Source organism: Scyliorhinus canicula, chromosome 5 (genome assembly GCF_902713615.1).
Source record: "Scyliorhinus canicula chromosome 5, sScyCan1.1, whole genome shotgun sequence".
Lineage (NCBI taxonomy): Eukaryota > Metazoa > Chordata > Chondrichthyes > Carcharhiniformes > Scyliorhinidae > Scyliorhinus > Scyliorhinus canicula.
Genome location: NC_052150.1, coordinates 53,850,902 through 53,876,894, shown reverse-complemented (window position 1 = coordinate 53,876,894; position 25,993 = coordinate 53,850,902). Strand labels below are relative to the sequence as shown.

The 25,993-nt window shown below is 43.6% G+C and overlaps 1 protein-coding gene across 3 annotated transcripts in view; it reads right to left on the bottom strand.

The window, feature by feature from the left end:
- Window positions 1-25,993, bottom strand: part of ranbp9 (RAN binding protein 9) — a 175,223-nt gene that overhangs the window by 49,325 nt on the left and 99,905 nt on the right. For all 3 annotated transcript variants that reach the window (XM_038797079.1, XM_038797078.1, XM_038797080.1), the window contains exon 5: window positions 24,671-24,693. In XM_038797079.1, coding sequence (XP_038653007.1) covers window positions 24,671-24,693 — 23 coding nt within the window. The remainder of the gene's footprint in view (window positions 1-24,670; window positions 24,694-25,993) is intronic.

The following is a 25,993-nucleotide window of genomic DNA, read 5'->3' as shown; positions in this document are numbered from 1 at the left end:
AGGAGTGCAGGAGCCTCAGCCCTTGACCTTGTCCAACAGGTATGAGATTCTTGCTCCCTGTGCGGATGAGGAAGAGGGCTGTGGACAGGATGAGCCAGCTGACCATGGCACCATGGTGCAAAAGGTCATTCAAGAGGGGGGAGCAAAAAGACAAGTAGTTGTTATAGGGGACTCTATAATTAGAGGGACAGATAGTATCCTTTGCAAGCCGGATAGGGAGTCCCGCATGGTGTGTTGCCTGCCCGGTGCCAGGGTGCGGGACATCTCCGACCGGCTTGAAAGGATACTGGAGCGGGAGGGGGAGGATCCAGTTGTTGTGGTCCACGTTGGGACTAACAACATAGGCAAGGCTAGGGTGGAGAACCTGTTTGGGGATTATCAAGCACTAGGAAGTAAATTGAAGAACAGGTCCTCGAGGGTCATAATCTCCGGATTACTGCCCGAGCCACGTGCTAATTGGCATAGGGATAAGAAAATTAGGGAAGTAAACACATGGCTAAGGGATTGGTGTGGGAAAAAGGGATTCCATTTCATGGGGCATTGGCACCAGTTTTGGAACTGGGGGGATCTGTACCGTTGGGATGGTCTCCACCTGAACCGATCTGGAACCAGTGTTCTAGCGAAAAGGATAAATAGGGTGGTCAGTCGGACTTTAAACTTTTGAGTCGGGGGAAAGGGAAAGCGACAGGGAGTAGGGAGTTAAATGGAAGGATAAGCAGCAGTAACCTGCAGTAGCATGTGTGCAGGTGGGTTTAAGTTCAAGGCAGACTAGGAATAAAGCAAAAAGGAAGGATAACTTGGGGCAGCTCATGATGTCCAATTTCTCTAATAATGATAAGAAAGTCAGCATTAAGGCACTTTACCTGAATGCTCGTAGCATTTGTAACAAAGTTGATGAATTAACGGCACAAATCATCGTGAATGAATATGACTTGATAGCCATTACGGAGATATGGTTGCAGGATGGTCACGACTGGGAGTTAAATATCCAGGGGTACCAGACGTTTCGGAGGGATAGACAGGAATGTAAGGGAGGTGGAGTAGCACTAATAATCAAGGACGACATCAGGGTGGCATTGAGGGATGATATATGTTCTATGGAGAATGAGGTTGAATCCATTTGGGTAGAAATTAGAAATTCTAAGAAGAAAAAGACACTGATAGGCGTAGTCTATAGGCCACCAAATAATAGCATCACACTGGGACAGGCAGTAAATGAAGAGATAACTAATGCCTGTGAAAAGGGTACAGCAGTTATCATGGGAGATTTTAATCTGCATATAGATTGGTCAAATCAGCTCGGTCAGGGTAGCCTTGAAGAGGAGTTCGTTGAATGTATCCGGGATAGTTTTCAAGAACAATATGTAATGGAACTGACGAGAGAGCAAGCTATCCTAGATCTGGCCCAGTGTAATGAGGCAGGAATAATTAATGACCTCATCGTTAGGGATCCTCTTGGGAGGAGTGATCACAGCATGGTTGAATTTAGTATACAGATGGAGAGTGTGATGATAGAATCCAATACCAGGGTCCTATACTTGAACAAAGGAGACTACGATAGAATGAGGAAGGACCTCGCTAAAGTAGGCTGGAAACAAATATTTTATGGTAGGTCAGTTGAGGAGCAGTGGAGTACTTTCAAAGAAATCTTTCATAGTGCTCAACAAAAGTATATTCCAGTGAGAAGGAAGAATTGTAAGAAAAGAGGTAATCTACCATGGGTGTCCAAGGAGATACATGAGGCTGTCTAATTGAAAGAGAAGGCTTACAAAGTGGCCAAGATCAGCGATAAACTAGAAGATTGGGAAAACTTTAAAGGCCAGCAGAAAGCCACGAAAAGAGCCATAAAGAAAAGTAAGATAGAACACGAAAAAAAACTGGCATAGAATATAAGGACAGATAGCAAAGGTTTTTATAATTATATAAAACTAAAAAGAGTGGCTAATGTAAACATTGGTCCGTTAGAGGATGAGAGTGGTCATTTAGTTATGGGATATGATGAAATGGCAGAGGCATTGAACAAATATTTTGTATCGGTCTTCACAGTGGAGGACACTAATAACATGCCAGCAATTGACCGAGAGAAGGTGGTAGGTGAGGACCTGGAAACCATTACTATCACGAAAGAGCAAATGTTGGGCAAGCTAATGGAGCTCAGGATAGATAAGTCTCCTGGCCCTGATGGAATGCATCCCAGGATGCTGAAAGAGATGGCTTGAGTAATAGCAGATGCACTGGCGGTAATTTTCCAAAATTCGCTGAACACTGGGCCAGTCCCAGAAGATTGGAAAACAGAAAATGTGACGCCACTGTTTAAAAAGGGAAGTAGGCAAAAGATGGGGAATTATAGACCGGTTAGCTTAACCTCTGTCGTGGGGAAGATGCTTGAGTCTATTATCAAGAAAGAGATAGGTGGGCACCTCGATAGAAATTGAACGGACCTCCATTGAACGGACGCAGCATGGATTCATGAAGGGCAGGTCATGGATTCATGAAGGGCAGGTCATGCTTGACGAATCTCTTGGAATTCTATGAAGACATTTCGAGCAAGGTAGACAAAGGGGACCCAGTGGATGTGGTGTACCTAGATTTCCAAAAGGCCTTTGACAAGGCACCGCACAAGAGGCTGCTGCATAAGATAAGGATGCATGGTGTTAAGGGTAGAGTACTAGCATGGATAGAGGATTGGTTGTCTAACAGGAAATAAAGAGTGGGAATAAATGAGTGCTATTCTGGCTGGCAATCAGTGACGGGTGGTGTGCCTCAGGGATCGGTGTTGGGACCACAATTATTTACAATTTATATAAACCATTTGGAGTTGGGAACTACGTGTAAGGTATCTAAGTTTGCAGATGACAAAGGTGTGTGGCAGAGCAAAGTGTACTGAGGACTGTAAAATCTTAGAGGAACATTGAGTGAGTGGGCAAAGGTCTGGCAGATGGAGTATAATGTCAATAAGTGTGAAGTCGTGCATTTTGGTACGAGTAACAATAGAACGGATTATTACTTAAATGGTAAAAAGCTGCAGCATGCTGCTATGCAGAGGGACCTGGGTGTACTTGTGCATGAGTCACAGAAGGTTGGTCTGCAGGTGCAACAAGTAATTAGGAAGGCAAATGGAATTTTGTCCTTCATTGCAAAGGGGATTGAGTTTAAAAGTAGAGAGGTAATGTTGCAGTTGTACAAGGTGCTGGTGAGGCCACACCTGGAGTATTGTGTGCAGTTTTGGTCTCCACACTTGAGAAAGGATGTGCTAGCACTAGAAGGGGTGCAGAGGAGGTTCACTAGGCTGATTCCGGAGTTGAGGGGGTTATCGTACGAGGAGAGGCTGAGTAGATTGGGATTATATTCACTGGAATTCAGAAGGTTGAGGGGGGATCTAATAGAAACATAACATTTTGAAGGGAATGGATAAGATAGAAGTAGAAAGGATGTTTCCATAGAACATAGAACAGTACAGCACAGAACAGGCCCTTCAGCCCTCGATGTTGTGCCGAGCAATGATCACCCTACCCAAACTCACGCATCCACCCTATACCCGTACCCAACAACTCCCCCCCCTTAACCTTACTATTAGGACACTACGGGCAATTTAGCATGGCCAATCCACCTAACCCGCACATCTTTGGACTGTGGGAGGAAACTGGAGCATCCGGAGGAAACCCACGCACACACGGGGAGGACGTGCAGACTCCACACAGACAGTGACCCAGCCGGGAATCGAACCTGGGACCCTGGAGCTGTGAAGCATTTATGCTAACCACCATGCTACCGCGCTGCCCCGCGCTTCCACTGGTAGGTGAAAGTAGGACAAGAGGGCATAGCCTCAAGATTAGGGGGAGCAGATTTAGGACTGAATCAAGGAGGAACTTCTTCACTCAGAGGGTGGTTAAAGTATGGAATTCCCAACCGAAAGGAGTAGTAGACACTACTTCATTGAATATATTTAAAGATAGGGTCGATGTTTTGTTGAAAAATAAAGGAATTACGGGATATGGCGAGAATGCGGGTAAGTGGCTCTCAGACCACGAAAAGATCAGCCATGATCTTATAGAATGGCGGAGCAGGCTCGAAGGGCCGGACGGTCTACTTCTGCTCCTAGTTCTTACAAGAACATAAGAACTAGGAGCAGGAGTAGGCCATCTGGCCCCTCGAGCCTGCTCCGCCATTCAATGAGATCATGGCTGATCTTTTGTGGACTCAGCTCCACTTTCCGGTCCGAACACCATAACCCTTAATCCCTTTAATCTTCAAAAAACTATCTTTACCTTAAAAACATGTAATGAAGGAGCCTCAACTGCTTCACTGGGCAAGGAATTCCATAGATTCACAACCTTTTGGGCGAAGAAGTTCCTCCTAAACTCAGTCCTAAATCTACTTCCCCTTATTTTGAGGCTATGTCCCCTAGTTCTGCTTTCACCCGCCAGTGGAAACAACTTGCCCGCATCTATCCTATCTGTTCTCTTCATAATTTTAAATGTTTCTATAAGATCCCCCCCCTCATCCTTCTAAATTCCAACGAGTACAGATCCAGTCTACTCAACCTCTCCTCATAATCCAACACCTTCAGCTCTGGGATTAACCTAGTGAATCTCCTCTGCACACCCTCCAGTGCCAGTATGTCCTTTCTCAAGTAAGGAGACCAAAACTGAACACAATACTCCAGGTGTGGCCTCACTAACACCGTATACAATTGCAACATAACCTCCCTAGTCTTAAACTCCATCTCTCTAGCAATGAAGGACAAAATTCCATTTGCCTTCTTAATCACCTGTTGCATCTGTAAACCAACTTTGTGTGACTCATGCACTAGCACACCCAGGTCTCTTTGCACAGCAGCATGCTTTATGTTCTTATGTTAAACTGGAGCACCCAGAGGAAACCCATGAAGACATGGGGAGAACGTACAGACTCTGCACAGTCAGGACCCAAGCCGGGAATCAAATCCGGGTCCCTGCCGCTGCAGTGCAACAGTGCCAACCACTGTGCTACCATCCCGATGTGGGCAGCATCCTAACCCCCTCTGCATTCTCAAGCCTATTGTAGCACAAACATCCTCAGGCCAACCTATCTTCAGTACACATTCTTCTCTATCTATGTTCTTCCTTACATCCCTATCTACCCATCCACCATGGACATGCACCTCTTCATTCGGTGTCATGCCTCTCCCCCAGTCACCCTTGATAAATGCTCTCTATCAATCAACATGCGATTACCCTCATTCAAAAGTACTGTCTTTTCTTCCTTGCAGTAGAGAGCAGAGAACAGCAGGGCGAGGTAGAGAATTTGAGGTGGCTGCCCAGTCATCTCAGTTAACAACTGCAGAGATGACAGCAATGGAGATCAGCAAAATGCTGACATGCCTGGCCATCGATAGGGCAGCACGGTGGTGCACTGGATAGCGTTGCTGCCTCACGGCGCTGAGGTCTCAGGTTCGATCCCAGCTCTGGGTCACTGTCCATGTGGAGTTTGTGAAATTAAATATCAGACAGCAATGGCAAATATTACCAACAAATTATGACAGATCTTTTAACTTTCATCCTCAAGATGTGCTTGTTAGGTGAATTGGACATTCTGAACAGGCGCCAAAGAGTGGTGATAGGGGATTTTCACAGTAACTTCATTGAACTGTTAATGTAAGTCTACCTGGCACACTAATAAAGGTTATTATTATGAGCCCAGCAGTTGGTCATGGTCAAAGTTGCAGACAATTCCTCAGAAGAGCTTAATTTCTTGGCAGTGCACTGGCTCAGATACTCTTAACTTTGGTGGGTTTTCAACAGATGACCCGCACCTCACAAGTGAGAAAAAGCAGATGGTCGTTTCTGGGACAGCAATTGCAAACACTCTTCAGTGGGCGGAGGCCTTTCCGAGCTCGGTTTAGCTGGGTGCAGATGAAGTATCCTGGGAAGCATTGATGAAGAGGATAATCATTGAACAATTATAGAGATTGCACAATGTACTGACAGGCATTTCATGCACAAAGTGAAAAATTGCAATGAGATTCTAGAAGTGTGCCTCAAGAATGGGAGGTATGCTGTGGCAGGCCATTACGATGATGTTTTCTTCCATGGATAAAGTGGCCAATTGCACGGAGTATCATGAGGCAATTAAGCAAGCACAATGCAGGCATTGAACAAGGGTTTGCAGACTCTGGATTCTGCAAAAAGGTGGAATAATAACTCACTTGACCATGTAGCACTCCACTGATCTGCAGTAAAGTGTCCTTCAACACAGTGGCAGCACTGAAGTATTGCTGGTCCATGAAAGGCATAGCAGTGAAGGGAGACAAGGAAATGAGAATTCCCCTCAAGAGCTTCACTTCTTATCTAGTGTCCCAGCCAGTATCTGGCATGCTGCCTCTTGCATGGATAGTAGTGTGCATCTGTACAGATAGTGCAGTGTTTATTGGGCCCTCACCAAGTCAGAGGGAAACGCCCAAGAGGATCTTAACATTCAGAGCAGATATGTGAGCAGCTTCCTCAACCACTGCTCAAGTCACAAGGGCTGCATCATGTAGAAAAAGGAAGAGTAAAGATTTGTAGTTGCACAAGGATGTCTTTGACATTGTGGTATTACATGTCTTTTCTTAATTTGAAACATTATTATTAATTTGCACCACTTTTCCATCTTGCCAATTCTTGGTTGCTGATGGTGAGTGAAGTGGCCCTTTCAGTTGTTTGAAGATGAATCGGAAGGCCTGAGTTAACAGGATGGTAAAAGAGGTGGGGGGATGGCATTGTTAATTAGAGATAGTATAACAGCTGCAGAAAGGCAGTTCGAGGGGGATCTGCCTACTGAGGTAATATGGGTTGAAGTCAGAAATAGGAAAGGAGCAGTCACCTTGTTGGGAGTTTTCTATAGGCCCCCCAATAGCAGCAGAGATGTGGAGGAAAAGATTGGGAAACAGATTTTGGAAAGGTGCAGAAGTCACAAGGTAGTAGTCATGGGTGACTTCAACTTCCCAAACATTGAGTGGAAACTCTTTAGATCAAATAGTTTGGATGGGGTAGTGCAGTGTGTCCAGGAAGCTTTTCTAACACAGTATGTAGATTGGCCGACCAGAGGGGAGGTCATATTGGATTTGGTACTTGGTAATGAACCAGTGCAGGTGATATATTTGTTAGTGGGGGAGCATTTTTGAGGTAGTGACCACAATTATGTGACTTTCACTTTAGTAATGGAGAGGGATCGGTGTGTGCAACAAGGTAAGGTTTACAATTGGGGGAAGGGTAAATACAATGCTGTCAGACAAGAATTGAAGTGCATAAGTTGGGAACATAGGCTGTCAGGGAAGGACACAAGTGAAACGTGGAACTTGTTCAAGGAACAGGTACTGCGTGTTTTTGATATGTATGTCCCTGTCAGGCAGGGAAGAGATGGTCGAGTGAGGGAACCATGGTTGACAAGAGAGGTTGAATGTCTTGTTAAGAGGAAGAAGGAGACTTATGTAAGGCTGAGGAAACAAGGTTCAGACAGGGCGCTGGAGGGATACAAGACAGCCAGGAGGGAACTGAAGAAAGGGATTAGGAGAGCTAAGAGAGGGCATGAAACATCTTTGGTGGGTAGGATCAAGGAAAACCCCAAGGCCTTTTACACATATGTCAGAAATATGAGAATGACTAGAGCGAGGGTAGGTCCGATCAAGGACAGTAGCAGAAGATTGTGTATTGAGTCTGAAGAGATAGGAGAGGTCTTGAACAAGTATTTTTCTTCAGTATTTACAAACGAGAGGGGCCATATTGTTGGAGAGGACAGTGTGAAACAGACTGGTAAGCTCGAGGAGATACTTGTTAGGAAGGAAGCTGTGTTCGGCATTTTGAAAAATTTGAGGATAGACAAGTCCCCCGGGCCTGACGGGATATATCCAAGGATTCTATGGGAAGCAAGAAATGAAATTGCCGAGCCGTTGGCAATGATCTTTTCGTCCTCGCTGTCAACAGGGGTGGTACCAGAGGAGTGGAGAGTGGCGAATGTTGTGCCCCTGTTAAAAAAAGGGAATAGGGATAACCGTGGGAATTACAGGCCAGTTAGTCTTACTTCGGTGGTAGGCAAAGTAATGGAAAGGGTACTGAGGGATAGGATTTCTGAGCATCTGGAAAGACACTGCTTGATTAGGGATAGTCAGCACGGATTTGTGAGGGGTAGGTCTTGCCTTACAAGTCTTATTGACTTCTTTGAGGAGGTGACCAAGCATGTGGATGAAGGTAAAGCAGTGGGTGTAGTGTACATGGATTTTAGTAAGGCATTTGATAAGGTTCCCCATGGTAGGCTTGTGCAGAAAGTAAGGAAGCATGGGATAGGGGGAAATTTGGCCAGTTGGATAACGAACTGGCTAACAGATAGAAGACAGAGTGTGGTGGTGGATGGAAAATATTCAGCCTGGAGCCCAGTTACCAGTGGCGTACCGCAGGGATCAGTTCTGGGCCCTCTGCTGTTTGTGATTTTTATTAGCGACTTGGATGAGGGAGTTGAAGGGTGGGTCAGTAAATTTGCAGATGATATGAAGATTGGCAGAGTTGTGGACAGTGAGGAGGGCTGTTGTCGGCTTCAAAGAGACATAGATAGGATGCAGAGCTGGGCTGAGAAGTGGCAGATGGAGTTTAACCCTGACAAGTGTGAGGTTGTCCATTTTGGAAGGACAAATATGAATGCGGAATACAGGGTTAGCGGTAGGGTTCTTGGCAATGTAGAGGAGCAGAGAGATCTTGGGCTCTATGTTCATAGATCTTTGAAAGTTGCCACTCAAGTGGATAGAGCTGTGAAGAAGGCCTATGGTGTGCTAGCGTTCATTAGCAGAGCGATTGAATTTAAGAGCCGTGAGGTGATGATGCAGCTGTATAAAACCTTGGTCAGGCCACATTTGGAGTACTGTGTACAGTTCTGGTCACCTCATTTTAGGAAGGATGTGGAAGCTTTGGAAAAGGTGCAGAGGAGATTTACCAGGATGTTGCATGGAATGGAGAGTAGGTCTTACGAGGAAAGGTTGAGGGTGCTAGGCCTTTTCTCATTAGAACGGAGAAGGATGAGAGGCGACTTGATAGAGGTTTATAAGATGATCAGGGAAATAGATTGACTGTCTACTCTGAGACTTTTTCCCTGGGCGGAACAAACCATTACAAGGGGACATAAATTTAAGGTAAATGAAAAAATATCTTTCTAAAAACCTAATATTGTCTGTATTTAACATTTAACTGCAAGTGCAATTGGAATTTTAAGTCTCTGAAATTGTCCAAACAGGTTTGAGGTTCTGTCTGTTTGTTTGGAGGAGTGTGGAGGCTGCAGGATGGATGAGCTGATCATGGGACCAGAGGGGTGGGAGCACAAAGCAGTGTATTGGTATGTTTGACACTAGGGAGATTGACACTGTTCTCTATAGAAAAGACTGAAAGTTCAGATAGTTATGTTGCTTGCCTAGTGCCAGGGTTTGGGACATTTTCTCAGGGCTGGAGAGAAACGTACAGTTGGAGGGGAAAGATTGAATGATCGTGGTCCATGAAGGTACCAGTGACATAGGTAGGATGAGGAAGGAGGTTCTACAGTATGAGGACATAAGTACCAAATTAAGAAGCAGAACCTCAAAGGTATATGGACGGCACGGTAGCACAGTGATTAGCACTGTCGCTTCACAGCACCAAGGTCCCAGGTTCAATTCCCAGCTTGGGTCACTGTCTGTGCAGAGTCTGCACGTTCTCCCAGTGTGTGCGTGGGTTTCCTCTGGGTGTTCCGGTTCCCTCTCAAGTCCCGAAAGACACATTGTTAGGTAATTTGGACATTTTCTGAAATCTCCCTCAGTATACCCAGGTGCCGGAATGTGGCAACTAGGGGCTTTTCACAGTAACTTCATTGCAGTGTTAGTGTAAGCCTACTTGTGACAATAAAGATTATTATTATTATAATTTCTAGATTACCTAAGCCACGTTCAAATTGACAAATAATAGAGAAATGAATGCGCGGCTCAGAGACTGGTGTTGGAGAAGTGAGTTCCGGTTCGTGGAGCACTGACACCAGTATTGGGGAAAGTGGGAACTGTACCGTTGGAACGGTCTACATCTGAAACCTGATAGGGCTAGTGTTAGCTAGTGAGTTATGGAAATAGAGCAGGTGCTGAACTAAATAGTGGGACAAGGTATCAAATTTGGGAAGATATGATAAACCAAATAGTCGGGGCAAGGTACTAATATGGGAAACTACAAACAAACATGGCTGGAAGGGTCGAGCGTACAAATTCAAGAGTGAATCAACAGATAAGGCTAGACACTACAAAAATAAAGAACTAAAGGCTCTGTATCTGAACACACATAGCATTCAAAACAAAACAGATGAACTGATAGCACAAACGATAAATTGATAAATGTGATCTGGTTACAACATGACAGAGATTGGGACTTGAATATTGAAGGGTACATGACATTTAAGAAGTACAGCAAGTTAGGAAAAGGTGGAGGGGCTCTGTTAATTTTGTTTTAAGTTATAGGCATTGCTAGTTAGGCCAGCATTTATTGCCCATCCCCAATTTCCCTCGAGAAAGTGGTGGTGAGCTGCCTGCTTAAACTGCTGCAGTCCGGTATTAGCACATGGAAACCAGGATGCAGAAGTGGTTTAGGTTGAGATGAGATATGATAAAGCCAAGAAGTTACTTGTGGGAATGATGTACAGACCTTCGAACAATAACTACATGGTAGGACAAGGAAAAAAGGAAGAGATATTGGTAGCTTGTCAGAAAGGTGCAGCAATAATCATGGGGGATTTTAATCTACATAAGAAAGAGACTGGAAAAATCAGATCGGCAAAGGTAGCGCAGTTGAGGAGTTCATAGAAAGTTTTCAGGATAGTTTCTTAGAACAGCATGTTCTAGAGCTTGAGATCAGGCTATACTAGACCTGATATTGTGCAATGAGAAATGAAATCACCTTATGGTGAAGGCACCCCTGGGAACAGTGATCAGAATATGATTAACTTTTATATTCAGTTGAGGGAGAGAAGAGTGCATCGAGGTCTAAACTTATTTAAACTTAAATAAGGGAAATTGAGGGCTTGAAAACAAAGCTAGCTAAAGTGAACTGGCAAATGAGATTTCAGCAATATGTCAATTGAGATGCTGTGACAGACAAAGGGATATTTTAGAATATACAGAATAGATCCATTCCAATGAGAAAGAAAAATTCCAAGTGGAGGACCCACCATCCGTGGTTAACTAATAAAGTTAAAGACAGTATCAAATTTAAAGAGAAAGGATATAATTGCGCAACAATGGGTGGTAGGTCAGAGGATTGGACAGAGTATGGAGAATAGCAAAGAATGACAAAGATTAATATGGAGGGAAAGGTTAAAGCACGAGAGAAAGAAAGCTAGAAATATAAAGGCAGATTCTATAAACATTTAAATAAGAAAAGTGTTGACAAAGTGAGCGGTGGTCCTATAGAAAGTGCATCTGGGAATTGATAATGGAAAGTAGGGAGAAGGCAGATGAATTAAATAGATATTTAGCACCAATCTTCACTATAGAGAGCACAAGTTAGATCCCAGAAATGACTGCAAATCAGGAAATCTAAGGGACGGCAGAACTCAGAAAAATTACAACCACCCGGGAAGTGGTATTCAGCAAATTGTTGGGGATGCGGGCTGACAAATCCACGGGTGTGGATGAACGCCACCCTAGGGTCTTGAAAAAAAAGTGGCCAGGGAGATAGTTAACGCTTTGGCTTTAATTTGTGAAATTTCTCAGATTCAGAGCAGGTTCCATTAGATTGTAAAATAGCAAATTAAACTACTTTATTCAAAAAGGGAGGGAGACAGAATGCAGGAAACTACAGGCCAATTAGTGCAACATCTATCATAAGGAAATATTAGAAGCCATTATTAAAGATGTTATAGCATGGTACTTCGAAAATCTCACAGTAATCAGGCTGAGTCAACATGGTTTTGTGACAGGGAAATCACGTTTAATCAATTTATTGGATTTCTTTGAAGAAGTTACATGTGCTGTAGGTTATGGAAATAGATTTCCGGAAGGCATTTGATAAGGTGTCACATCAAAGGTTATTGTGGAAAATAAAAGCTCATGGTGCAGGGGGTAACATATAGGCATGGATATAAGATTGGTACCCAACAGGAGACAGTTGGTATAAATGGATCTTTTCTGATTGGCAGTGCCACCAAGGTCAGTGCTGGGACCTCAATGTTTTACAATTTATATAAATTACATGGGTGAAGCCACCCACGGTATGGTTGTGAAATTTGCTAACAACACAAAGGTAAATAGGAAAAGTAAATTGTGAAGAGGACAAAGAGGCTACAAAGGAATATGGGAACTGGAGTAGGCGATTCAGTCCGTCGAGCTTGCTCTGCCATTGAATACGATCATGGTTGGTCAGACAATTCAATGTCTTTCACATACACCAGGGGTGGGCAAACTACGGCCCGCGGGCCGCATGCGGCCCGCCAAAGGTCTTTATGCGGCCCACCAAGATCAAGTCATCAAAAAAAAATTAATAATTTTTTTTTTTAATAAGGTTAATGGGGGGGGGGGCTGTTGGGTTACTGGTATAGGGTGGATACGTTGACTTGAGTAGGGTGATCATTGCTCAGCACAACATCGAGGGCCGAAGGGCCTGTTCTGTGCTGTACTGTTCTATGTTCCATATGAGGCGCCCAGAATCATAACCGGGTGAAGCGCCATTTTTGAAAAGTAGAGAAAAAGAGGGCTAAAGGCAGGATGCCGCAGGGGGAAGCGCTGAGGTATATGCCGCACGCTAATTGGTTACAACCGGGACTATTAATTAATATACTATGCGGCCCTTTAAAATTGTGAATTTCTGAATGTGGCCCTTGCACGGAAAAGTTTGCCCACCCCTGACATACACTATCCCCATTAGCCTCTGCATTATTGTCAATCAAAAGATTGTCAATTTCTACCTTAAAAATACTCAATGACTGAGTTTCCACAGCCCTCTGGAGTAGAGAATTCCAAAGCTTCACAACCCTCTGCGTCATGAAATTTTTCCTCATCTCGGTCCTAAGTGGCATCCCCCTCATTTTGAAATTGTGCCCCCTGGTTCTAGTCTCCCCAACCAAGGGCAATATTTTACCTGCATCTACCCTGTCTATTCCTTTTAAGTATTTTGCAGGTTTCAATGAGAATACCTCTCATTCTTCAAAACTCTATAGGATACAGGTCCAGTTCGCCCAATGTCTCTTCATCAGAGTGTCCCGACATCCCTGGAACAAGTCTGGTGAACCTTCATTGCACTCCCTCTATGGCAATAATATCCTTTTTACGGTAGGGGGACCAAAACTGCAAACAGTACTCCAGGTGCGGACTAAACAAGCTTCTGTACAATTGAAGCATGACATCACACCCACGGTTGTCATGGGTCTGCCCAGCAACAGGTAGAAATCTGACGAGCAACAGCAGTAACCAGAATGTAACCACGGCATGATGGGTTGAGATTTTTTTTAAATATTGAGATGCAGGTGTCTAGACAAATGATTATATAGTTGCCAGTACCCCCAGAAGCAGAGAGGCAATTTACACCCATCACCAAGAGAGGAGAGTTAAAATCTAACAGCCAGGAGCCTAGGTTAGCATCTAAGTCTTAAAGCAAAGTCGTGCAGAAACCTTCGCAAAAACAGTTTAAATATGTTCGCTGGACCAGGAGGTTTCCCAGACTTGACTATTCGTACTGTATTGTGTGTCAATTATAAGCTGGATCTGACCTATAGATTTACTGAAATTTGGATGCAGTTGGAAAGGAGGAACTCTGAAGAAGCTCAGAAATTGTCGGTATAGTTTGGAACAAGGGGTACGATCTATACAAACTGTGTGTTTTAGTGATTCCTATACTTAATCGTCCTAGAGTACGGTAGTCCTGTTCTTCACCTTTTCTTTAATTTAATTTGTCATTAATTATTAGGCTGGTTATTCTTATTGGGGCTTCACTTGACTCCTCACATCATTCCAAAAATAAAAGAAAACTATACACCCCCACAAAATGATGTTTCAAATTGGGATACCCTCGCAGATAACATCAGCGTTGCTCTGAACAGAAACATTGGGACATCGAATCCTAGATCTTAAAATGCTGAATTCGTTGAGTGGAGGGGATTTTTGACTATATAAACATGAGTGAGGAACAAGTGGAACCAAGTGAGAATGTTATTTAAAGTAAGAAGGCTGCACAAATGTCTCTTGATCTAGCTCAATCTTATTTGAAAGTAGATGATAAACTGTTAGCCAACTAGAAAAGTGCATCTAAAGCAAAATTCATGGAATTAGCAGAGAAATTGGTATTAAGGTTATCTACAGAGGCTAAGAAAACTGAAGTAATTGAAAGCCTAGCAACCCATTTAAATATACAGGCAGGGTTAGACAGACCCAATAGTGAGGAAACTGATTAGCTAAAATTGAATCACAAAGAGACATAGAAATTAAGATGCAGGAGAAAGAAAGAGTCAGCTATCCAACAGGATCGAGAAGAAAAAAAAAGTGAAAGAGGGGAAAGAGAAAGGGAGTGAGATTTCCAACAAGGACGAGAGGAAAGAGAGAGGGAGTTTAAAAGGGAAATGGAACAAGCCACAAGGGAAGAAAGACAGAGAGGGACTTACATCTGCGCACTAAGGCTGCAGAAATCAAAAGGTTAGATCAGACGGTGGGGGAAGGTGGTTCTAGACATGAAACTGAGGAAATGAATAAATGAATGTGATAAAATTAGAATTATTAGTTAAGATAGGATAGATGGTAGGGCCGGTCCGATGTTAGTAGGGTCTGATGGTCGTGAGCTCACAGACAAAGGACAAAGAGATTTAGCCAAAGCCTGTTTGAAACCATCGGGGGATGGGAACCTCGTGGTGAGCATGGTGAAAAGGATGCTGGGGTTACAATGCAAAGTGACCAATTAGGATATAGGGCCAGGTCAGGAGGTGTATAGAATGACCAATGGGAAGCTTATATGTGAATCTTACTGTGATTTTGAATATATCAGCAGAAGTTTCTTTGTATACTCTCTCTCTTTATTCTGGGCTCTCAGAAGACAGTGTGTGTGTCCTGAGGTCCTATGGATTGAGTCAGCCTTGCAAGTTAGTTATTATTAAATGATATGATACCTGCAAATCCATCTCAGATTTTATTGAATCTAGACTGACAGCAAATTAACCAGGAATCTACATTTGGTGCCGAAACCCGGGATTTCTCGACTATCTTGCCTTTCATCTGCGAAATCAGAATTGGAGTGCTCGCAGACGGGGAGAGAGGAATTATGGGCCCCACGGTATTTTTATATCGATTTTCCTCTGTCTCGTATTCTGCTAACAGTCTAATCACTCGCATTTGATTAGGTTCGATTGCCTCGACGAAATCAAAGGTCAGTCTGATGGATTCAAAGATTTTATTTCAGTCATTGCAGGTATGGTTAAGTTTTGGAATGAGGCGAACAGTTCAGTTGGTGTCTGATGGGATGTTGCCTGGTTACTCAGTTGCATGAGGCGAACAGTTCAGTTGGTGTCTGATGGGATGTTGCCTGGTTACTCAGTTGCATGTGAGTAGCAAATTAAAAATTGGCTCTATTAAATTATACTTTAATTCGGTTAAGGTCTTTAACGGATTGATGTGATATCGCGCAACAGTTCAGTAAAAGACCGCTGATGGAATGTTGGCGCACACTTCAATTCCGTTCAATTCTAATTTGATGAAAAATTGGTTAAGGTCCGTACCGGGTTGATGTGATGTCGCGAAACAGTTCAGTGAAGGAAGGATCGCTGATGGAATGTTTGCGGACAGTTCAATGCCGTTCAACTATAGCTTCGCGAAGATATGGGTTGTTTGAATGAAACAGAATTGGGTTATAAATGACTTGTGTGTTGATGAATGAACGTATACGGATGTGAATTCCTTTGTCTGAATGGAGATCTCCAATGAATGAATGAGTCTGTTTGATAAGAATGTGATAACCTCTGTTCCTAGTTTTGTGAAATGTTGTGTTTTAGGAGGTATTAAAGTGAGAGTTAAAACGGAGTATTTGAAAGTTCTTCAGAATAATGATGTGGGAGTTAATTAAACATAATTCTCAGGAAGAAAACAAAAAGTGAAATCAAACTGTATAAATTGGGATTTGTAAATGATAAATTGTCGGTGGGCAATGTGCTCAGCACTAAATGGACACAGAGATTTCCAAGCAGACAGCTTTGTGTAAGCTGTACTGCATGGCTCCGCAGGGTCCTAGTGCCCGATGAGCACGAAAAGTCACTTGCAGAAATAATGATGTTTAGCATGTTATAGACATTGAAGAAGGAGATTTGGAGAATAAAGATATTGGACCAGAAGTTAGATTAAGATAATTAATTGCAGTATCAGGAAATGAGAATCTGATTGCAGGGAAATATTTAATTAAAAAATTGATGCAGGAAAAATTAAGATATTAAAACCAATTGCTAATTTAGAGGAAGTTTGGGTGAAACTACCAACTAAGACTTCAGGGAACATCATCCGTGAAGCTGTAAGATGTGAAGACAAGATTAGTTCAGATTCTGAGTACACATACAGTTGAATTAGGGCAGCATGGTGTCTGGAGCAAATGAAATTGTATCACAATTAAAACGAATGATCCGATGGGGGAGAAGACAGTGAATTAAAACCTGTTAGCAGCATTGATTGGACAGCTGATAAAGTTTAAATGTCATGTTTGGATCTTACTTTCATACAAATCCGGTCGTCATCAAAATAAAGTAATTAAAGTAAATGCAGTAGCACTATCAGGAATGTATCAAGGGAAGGTTTTGACCAGATTGGATCACTGGGTGAGCAAAAGAGGAGGAGTTTGAGATTCTTCGCATCTCACTCAGGGGTGCCATAACAGAAGGAGGAGGCTTAACAGGCCTTAATTGTATGATGTACATCAAGGATAAGGAAAATAAAAAGGTTCAAAAAGACGTTATGTCAGAATTTAAATAAAAAGGTTCAAAAAGAAGTTATGTCAAAATTTAAAAATCTGGTCACATTGATCAAATACAGAGGAATTATGATACTCGATCGGCAGCCTACGGGCAATGAGCGTAGGAATGTAATCAGTAAAGATTTAAATGTATGGAATGATAGAACAAGGGCGGTGATTAATGGCCCTCAGTTTAAAATGGTTCACAGTGAGTATCAGGAAACCACAAGTCTGGATTGTGGGGCATTCTGTAGCCCGATTGTTTGGACTGGTAGTAGTCATATGAAACCCAGGACACGGTCAGATACTGAGTTATCAGGAGAATGGATAATGCATTTGCAAAGACAGCGATGGGATGCTGCAGCCCCCAGGGAGATTTGGGGCATTCATGATTGTTTTGTGGAATATCAGGCAACTTTAATGATTGAGGTTTGTGACCACAGGGGGGATTTTGAATCCAAGAGCATGGAGCAGTGCAGCACAGGGCAGGCCCTTCGGCCCTCGATGTTGTGCCGAGTAATGATCGCCCCACTCAGACCCACGTAACCACCCTATACCCGTGGCCCAACGGCTTCCCCCCCCCCCCCTTAGCCTTGCTATTGGGACACTACGGGCAATTTAGCATGGCCAATCCACGTAACCCCGCACATCTTTGGACTGTGGGAGGAAACCCACGCACACCGGGGGGGGACGTGCGGACTCCGCACAGACAGTGACCCAGCCGGGAGTCGAGCCTGGGACCCTGGAGCTGTGAGGCATTTGTGCTAACCACCATGCTACATAAGTGTCAGTGTAAGTGGGATAGATTAATGACAACGTGCAATTACTGCAAGAATAATTTGGCCGACAAGAATGTGACTTTAAAAGGCTGTGCAATCTTGTAGACAAGTGACAGACTTATGGTATCGATTTGTGAGGCAGTACGTGGGCTATGCTAGATGGTACTTCTGGAATATCCAAGCACGGATAGGAAGATACAAATTAAGAAATAGGGCCCTCTCCGCCTTTGACCTGTTCGTTTTAGTTTCAGATGAAGCAACGATCATACCGATGAAGAACCTGAACAACACTCTGCAGAAGAATGTTTCAGACAGTATGGGAAAAAACTAATGATACAATTGGCTACATGTTTGAGGGAATTGAATGATAGAGCCCGGAAGAAAGACCTTACGGGTTAGCAACAAATCAAAATATCAAATTATTACTGAATACTGAAACCTCCGGTCAGACATCTCTAACGGGACGTTAGCTGATGGGTGATCTGTGGTCTCCAGGAGGGACGTATTACGCGGAGGAGTTATTAAGGGTCTCGGCAGACAGCAGTGACTGACGAGGAACCCCCGTATTTTAAATGACAGTAGTCTGGAACAGTGCATCTCAAACTATCTGATGTGGCGTACCGGCAGTTTTTCCAATGTGCCAGGGACCGGTGAGCGAAACAAGCCAATCCAGGATTACTGTCTCTTTCTTTTCTGGAAACACTCCACGTACCGGTACGTACGCGTACCACACTTTGAGAGGCTCTGGTCTAGAATATTGGCAGCTTGCTGCCGCGAGGGGAAATTTGTAACCAATATAGCATTGGAGAGTATAACAGTTGTTACAGACTAAATGTCCTGTAAGTTGTTTGGGAATGTTATGTATAAATTCAATTGGGTTCTAACCACAAGAAGTTACCTGTACTAAGTGCGTGAGTGGTGTTTAAGAAAAAACAAATAATGGCAAGTATACACTCCATGCGGTAAGGAAAATGATAACAGACAACAGGGGGTTGAAGAAAACGGAGCTATTGTCTCAAGTAAGCCAGGGCTGGCGGGCTACATGATTCAGTACAATGTTCGACGTCAGAGTCAGGAAGTCAGAAATAGAAACAGGATTGGTTGACGCTCCTGCAATTAATAAAGCAAGATAATCAGTGCATGATACAAAATATCAGCAATTACCATTCCTATGGGAAACGGAAAGCACTTCCTACAAAAAAAAAATCCCAGTGAGGGATAAGGACCTTTTGGTCGCTGATGGACTGAGTTGTGGGCTGCTTCTAAGGGACATGAGGACGCTTTTATGGTGCTACTGCCCCGAGGTAGTCAGATGCCTTGGAGGTAGTGGAACAACCGGAATGGCTATTGTGTTACCTTCCTGAGCGGCGCCAGCTATGGTTCACGGTGATTGGACTTGAGGAAAGCACCTCACAAAGGGTCTATTGACACTGGTCTGCGAGATGGATGCATTTACCATTGATTTTCCTGCACAGTTTACAAATCATGACATGTAAACACGAATGACAAGGCCGAGGGATAGTTGCTAGTCAGTATAACTATAAGAAGGATATAAATCCTAAGGGCAACACGGTAGCATTGAGGATGGCTATCTATCTAGTCGGATTCAGCTCGGGGTTATCTCTCATAGCTTGGTCATGGGGTTTTACCTGATGCATGGATTGCTAATACTTGTTATTATAATTGTATACTGCATAATCATTGGATGCCTTAATATGTGTTGTACGCTGGCTATGGCTCGGATGATGCCGATAGGCTTGGCCCATCATTATTCACCAAAGATGACATCTCGTCACTGGTGACCATGACACCAGACGGAAGAGGACGGAGAGCCAAAGGCTGTAAAAATGTGATGAGGTGTTTATGTACGGAATACCGGCTCAGTTAAGTTCTGTTAACGGGCCTCATTTTATTGGACAGATTAACAAGGAGTTCTGCTCCCAGTTGGGGATATGCCAGCAGTTAGACTGTGTTGACAGACCGCAGTCAGCCGGGTTGGTTGAGAGACATAATCAGACCCTCAAAACTAAATTGGCTAAATTAAGAGCGGACACGGGGCCGACATGGCTTAAGTTGCTCTCCGGTGTCCTCATTCAGCTGTAGGTCACGCCTGCAGGATCGGCCTGGCTCTCTCCTGCCGAGTCTTTTCCGGCAGGCCCATTAGAACTCCTGGGAACCTGCCTGTTCCCAGATTGGTCCAGTTTCACCATCTGACTAAAGAAAGGACTAACTATGTTCTAGCCCTCACTAACGCCCTCGCCAGGTCCGTGCAGCTCACTCGTCACCGTCCCTATCACATAGCTCGCTCTCAGTGCAGCCTGGTCGTTATGTCATGGTCAAAAATTGGACTCGGAAAGGGTTAGAGCCACGATGGGAGGGGCCTTTCCAAGTTCTCCTTACCACCCCCACTGCAGTTAAAGTGGAGGGGTGGAGTGTTTGGGTCCACCTCCACCACTGTAAAAGGTCGGTCACTAACCTGCCTCCCTTCCCCAGCGCTATTTTACAGGTGTGAAGCATGATGGGGTGGCTACACGCCGCCTGTGTGATCTTCGGCATCGCCTCGCTTAGAGTGACATCGGCGGCGGTAATGGAACAGGGGAATATCATCTACATCTGTAACCCCAACCGAAGTACCCGGACATTCCACCTCTGCAAAGATGACGTTCTTTGCTGCCCCCATATACGAGGACGTGGTATCGACTCATGGAAGGTCATCCGGTTAACGGACCATGCAGGACTTATGACGCAATTGCACCGGTCCCAACGATGGGAAGGGAAGACTGCATGGACATTGCCTTGTTTTTGGAGCATATGTAAATTTGATTTTGGATGTGTTAACCTTGATGCCTTACATGTAAAATCAGACTGTGAGGAGGGGGTAGGAAGAGGTTGTGAGAGAGAAAGAGGGACTAGACAGAGGAAGGGCTGTGTAAGAGGGGAGGTACAACCAGACGTAGGTTATCAGGAGATGTACTTAATTTATTTAGGATCCGGAATGAGGGAAACCTGGACGGTATGAATCTCTTCTAGATTTACCACCGCTTGTATGGCCAGGGGAGGGTTGTCTGCTACCCAAACCCCACATCGGTGTCTAGGTTATTTTCTGTTTCACCGCTTTGGGGCACTCCCCAAACTGTGGTTCATTGTCAGAGTTCCGAGCCACCGCCCGCGCAAGTTACTCTTCCTTACGATCCAGGTTCGGCCCACCGGCTATTCGCCTTCCCCTTCCTCGGGATAATTCCCACTCTCACTAGGATAAGCTTCAACGGTGGAGGGCATATATACCTAGCCCCTTCACTCCCAATAGAGACTCCTGGTCATACGAGAATTGTTTCAGCAGTGAGAGGTACGGCTGTTGCTGGTAGAGATGAAAATGAATATAACATGTCTGTCCTCCACTTGTACTGATCCAAAGTGTTGCATAATTGCATAACCCTGACATCAGGTCAATGTGCCTGTTACAATGCCACTTGTGTCCCGTTGACGCTAGGCATCCAGTTCCTTTGTAGCTGGGCAAATGTCTCTCATATCACTGTTGAGTCTAGGGCGTTCCGCATTGCTATGAGGCCCGAATGGGCGTTCCGAAGCTGGATGAAATGGGCTACTGGGGGTTCCCTGCTCAATCAATATACTGATTGTGATGCCAGCCGGTACACGGAGCAAGGATACTACTTTTTCATTAATGGCACAGCGACCAATGTTTAGTCACTCCCATTTCCCCGCCAAATTGCTATCGGGACTCTAGTCCCCACCACAGTCCCCTGCCCCACTGAGTGGATACTGCACCATAAATTGGCGCGTCGGTCAGTCTCAGCCGAATTCTGCGAAGGTTGGAAGAAACCTCAGGTTCCAGCACCCAACCGGGGCCACTCAGCCGGATGGGGAATTCTGAGCGCCTAGACACTGGGGGGTATGGGGGGTTCCTTGGCGGTCAACGATAGGAAGTATTTTATTTGTGGCCTTACCATCCTGGGAAACGAGACCTTAGGGGCCCTTGGGGCAATAACCAGGGAATTATCTCAACTCAGGTTTTTGTCATGCAGAACCGTTATGCTCTTGACTATCTCGCCTGCATCTTTGTGGGCACGATCATCCTTAAATGCGTGATGGGTAAAATGCAGGGTGCCGTGAAACAGATAGCCGCCCCTAGAGTCTTGACTGTTAGGATCTACGAGCATGCAGGGCCGATGAGGTGCTGCAGTAGGATTTAGAAATGCAGCAACAAGTTTTCCTAGATGAGGGGCCGTGACTGCGGCTTGGACTGATAGTTTATCATGAAATGATAAAAGGAGGGAATGAGGAAATGAATAAATTAATGTGATAAAATTAGAATTATTAGTTAAGATAGGATAGATGGTAGGGCCGGTCCGATGTTAGTAGGGTCTGATGGTCGTGAGCTCACAGACAAAGGACAAAGAGATTTAACCAAAGCCTGTTTGAAACCATCGGGGGATGGGAACCTCGTGGTGAGCATGGTGAAAAGGATGCTGGGGTTACAATGCAAAGTGACCAATTAGGATATAGGGCCAGGTCAGGAGGTGTATAGAATGACCAATGGGAAGCTTATATGTGAATCTTACTGTGATTTTGAATATATCAGCAGAAGTTTCTTTGTATACTCTCTCTCTTTATTCTGGGCTCTCAGAAGACAGTGTGTGTGTCCTGTTGTCCTATGGATTGAGTCAGCCTTGCAAGTTAGTTATTATTAAATGATATGATACCTGCAAATCCATCTCAGATTTTATTGAATCTAGACTGACAGCAAATTAACCAGGAATCTACAAAACTAGTGGGGAGATGTTCAGATATGTACAAGCTCTCCCAAACTCCAACGAACAGGATGCAGAGACATTTTTGTTGTGCTTTTGAGAAAATAGCTGAACAGATGAAATGGCCACAAGGCATTTGGACCCTATTCTTACAGACTAAACATGTAGGTAGGGTGAGTGAAGTCTATGCCTCATTGTCAGAGGATAGATCTGGGGACTGTGAGGCAGTAAAGAAAGTTATATTGCGTGCTTATGAGCTGATAGCGGAGGTTTACACAAAGTTTCAAGCTGTAAGAAAACAGTCTGGACAGACTTGCATTGAATTTGAAAGGGTTAAGAAAAGTTATTTTGAATGGTGGGTGCGAGCATTAAAATAGAAGAAACCTATGACGCTCTTAGATAATTCTGTTGGAGAAATTTAAAGATACGTTGCCACAATTATTAAAATTCATGTTGAGGAACAGAAAGTTAGAACTGTCAGACAAGCCGCAGAAATTGCGGGTCACTGTGAACTGGTTCATAGGTCAAAGCATTTCTTTCGAACCAATCTTAAATCAGAAAAAGCTATAAACTGGGAATGTGCAAGAGAGGACAGGCCAGCAAGAGAGGGAGTGATTGGAAAATCAAAGGAGGCTTCTCCACAAAATATATCAGTCTGTTGGAGGGGTGAGAGAGATGAAGAAAGTTAGATGTTTTCACTGTAACAAAATCACTTTGTTGAAGATTAAACGATCAAGTTGGGGGTTATCAGTCTTAGCTACTTGTTGGATTTTTATCCAGCACAAAGGAAGATGGTTGTGATTGTTGAGGTCAATCATCTCAGTCCCAGGACATCACTGCAGGAGTTCCTCAGGGTAGTGTTCAAGGTAACCATCTTCAGTTCAAAAATGACGTTCCCTCCATCATTAGGTCAAAAGTGGGGATATTCTTTGATAATTGCACAATGCTCAGTACTATTCGCAGCTCCTCAGATGCTGAATGTCCATATACAGCAATACCTGGACAACATTCAGGCTTAGCCTGATAAGTGGCAGGTAACACATGTGTCACACACATACCAGGCAATGACCATCTCCAACAAGGGAGAATCCAATCAATTCCTCTTGACATTATACCCCATTATCAACATCCTGGGCATTACCATTGACCAGAAACTTAACTGGACCAGCCATATAAGTACAATTACTAGAGGTCAGAGGCTGGAAATCCTGCATAGGTAACTCACCAAAGCTTGTCCACTATCTGCAAGGAACAAATCAGGAGCGTGATGGACCAGCCCAGAAAACAGGAGGTTGGATGCTTTTACAACATGCATGTTGGACATCAACTGGAAGGGCAAAGCAACTCTGAGTGAAGTAATGAGTAAGAGTACGCTTTTCCATTGGATAGCAGTTCCATTACCTTCTGATGGTACGTGCAGCCGAGAAAAGACTGTGGGAAACAGGAGGGAGCATAGGCCCAAACTTTCCGAAAATATTTAGTAACTGTGCATTTTGAAAGAGAAAGATTCCAGGTAACTCAGCTATTAAACTCAACTATTAATGATAAATGTCAAAAGGAGGTTCCGAAGAGATATTCCGACTTTCAGAAATATGCATCAGACCCATTAGGCCACAAGTTGTGCTATTCTCATTCCACCTCCATAATATCCCCCAAGGAAAGCCTTCAATTTGCCAAGTCCATTAAATACAATAGTCACAAACCGGTCGACAGAAGAATCCCACCCCTGAAGAACAAACAACTAGAGGTCTTATATTGAAGCTGCTGCTCTGAAGTATTAATTAATTCTGGAGCGAACATAACACTAAAGGATAGGACCAAACCTCATGATTTCTCTGCGAGAGCCATAAATGTGACTTAAGTTTGGTAATTCATTCCCATCAGAATGATCAACAAGAATTAAGTAAAAAGGTCCCAAAATGCATGACACATCCTGACAACAGTTTTTCTGCACCAAAAAAAATTCAGAGTACCCAAAATTTAAATGAGGCAACATAAAACAAGACAATGTGGAGATTTAGTGCTTAAAATATTTGAAACCAAGTCAAATTAAGAGTAAGTTGTAACAGGAATCTGTCACGGTAATAAAATTATTCAGTCACCCAGCTCAAACCTTTAGAAAAACATATGTGAACAAGAAATAAAAATGGAAAATGCTGGCTTAGGAAAAATATTGTGAAAATAATTGTCTTACCGGTAGGTCTGTAAAAGCAATACCTGTGGCAAAAAAAAACATCAGCATGTGTAAGTAACAACAGATCTCTCCTGTCTTACTAGTTTTCTATACAAGCATGAAAGTCTCATTTCTTAATCAGTAAGAAGTCTTACAACACCAGGTTAAAGTCCAACAGGTTTGTTTCAAACACGAGCTTTCGGAGCACGGCTCCGAACGCCGGCATCTCCACATAATTTCTTAATGACTACTATTCTCATGGGGAAAATATAACTAGCAAACCAGTATTAGCACTGCAGGATTCCTATAGATTTTACTCAGTCCTCATATGCAACTCTTGGTGTCGATTTAATTGGTCCAGCAATATGTTGAGCTGTTATTTTCAACTGGTAGCTCTGGTGTCATTTCAGATTACTCAGTTTGAAGATGACCAACAAAATTACACATGCCCACCTAACAGTATGAACAGTAACCTGTTACAACAAAATAGCTCAAAACCAATTTTGAAGCAGCTTTACTAAAGTGTGCGTTATACATCATATCATTGATATTAATTTAAAATTTGTTTTTCAAATTCTCTCAAATTTCTCCCCAATTTTCTCTTGTAAACATCAACCTATTGTTGGGGTACGCTCCCACGACTGTCCTCCAGTCCCTTGCACAAAGTGGTCATTATTCACTTGTGCTGATACATAAAGTATCGACTGACTGAAAGCCAAACGGAAACCAGATTTCCAAACCTCACAAGCACTTCCAACTGTAGAGCAATAACCAGCTTTAAAAAAAAGTAAATTAGGCCAGAGGCAAACAGCAACCTTACCCTCCATCACCACCAGAAAGCCAGCTCACATCAAACAGTCCAGTACTAATCAAGAATCTTCGGTCTAAATGGCTCAGCTGCTCACCAAGCAATCAAGGTCAAGCTTTGAATTTCTATTAATAGGCAAATATTTGAGTAGCATTTGCATTTTGCTGGCCGGCAGCTGATGCAAAAAGCATGCGTCTCCTTCCAATCGCCACTGAAACACTTTATGGAATTAAGGGATGGCGATGGGTGAACCAAAAAAAAGTGGCTCTAAAAGCATGCCAGATTGAATAGAGTTTCTTTTAGGAACTTAACTGAAGGAACCAAGCATCCTACATTTCCACCGAAAACTCTTCCACTACACTGAACACGCACACCACACACACAATAGAGTAAGTTAAAAGTGCAGAACCCACTCCATCCAGATGACATTTAAACCACTTGAAATTTATATTTTCTCCATAGGTCACTTCAGTCCAACGTTAGGATACAGCTGTTTTTTTAAAAAAGCAAATCGAGTGATATGAACTTCTTTATTT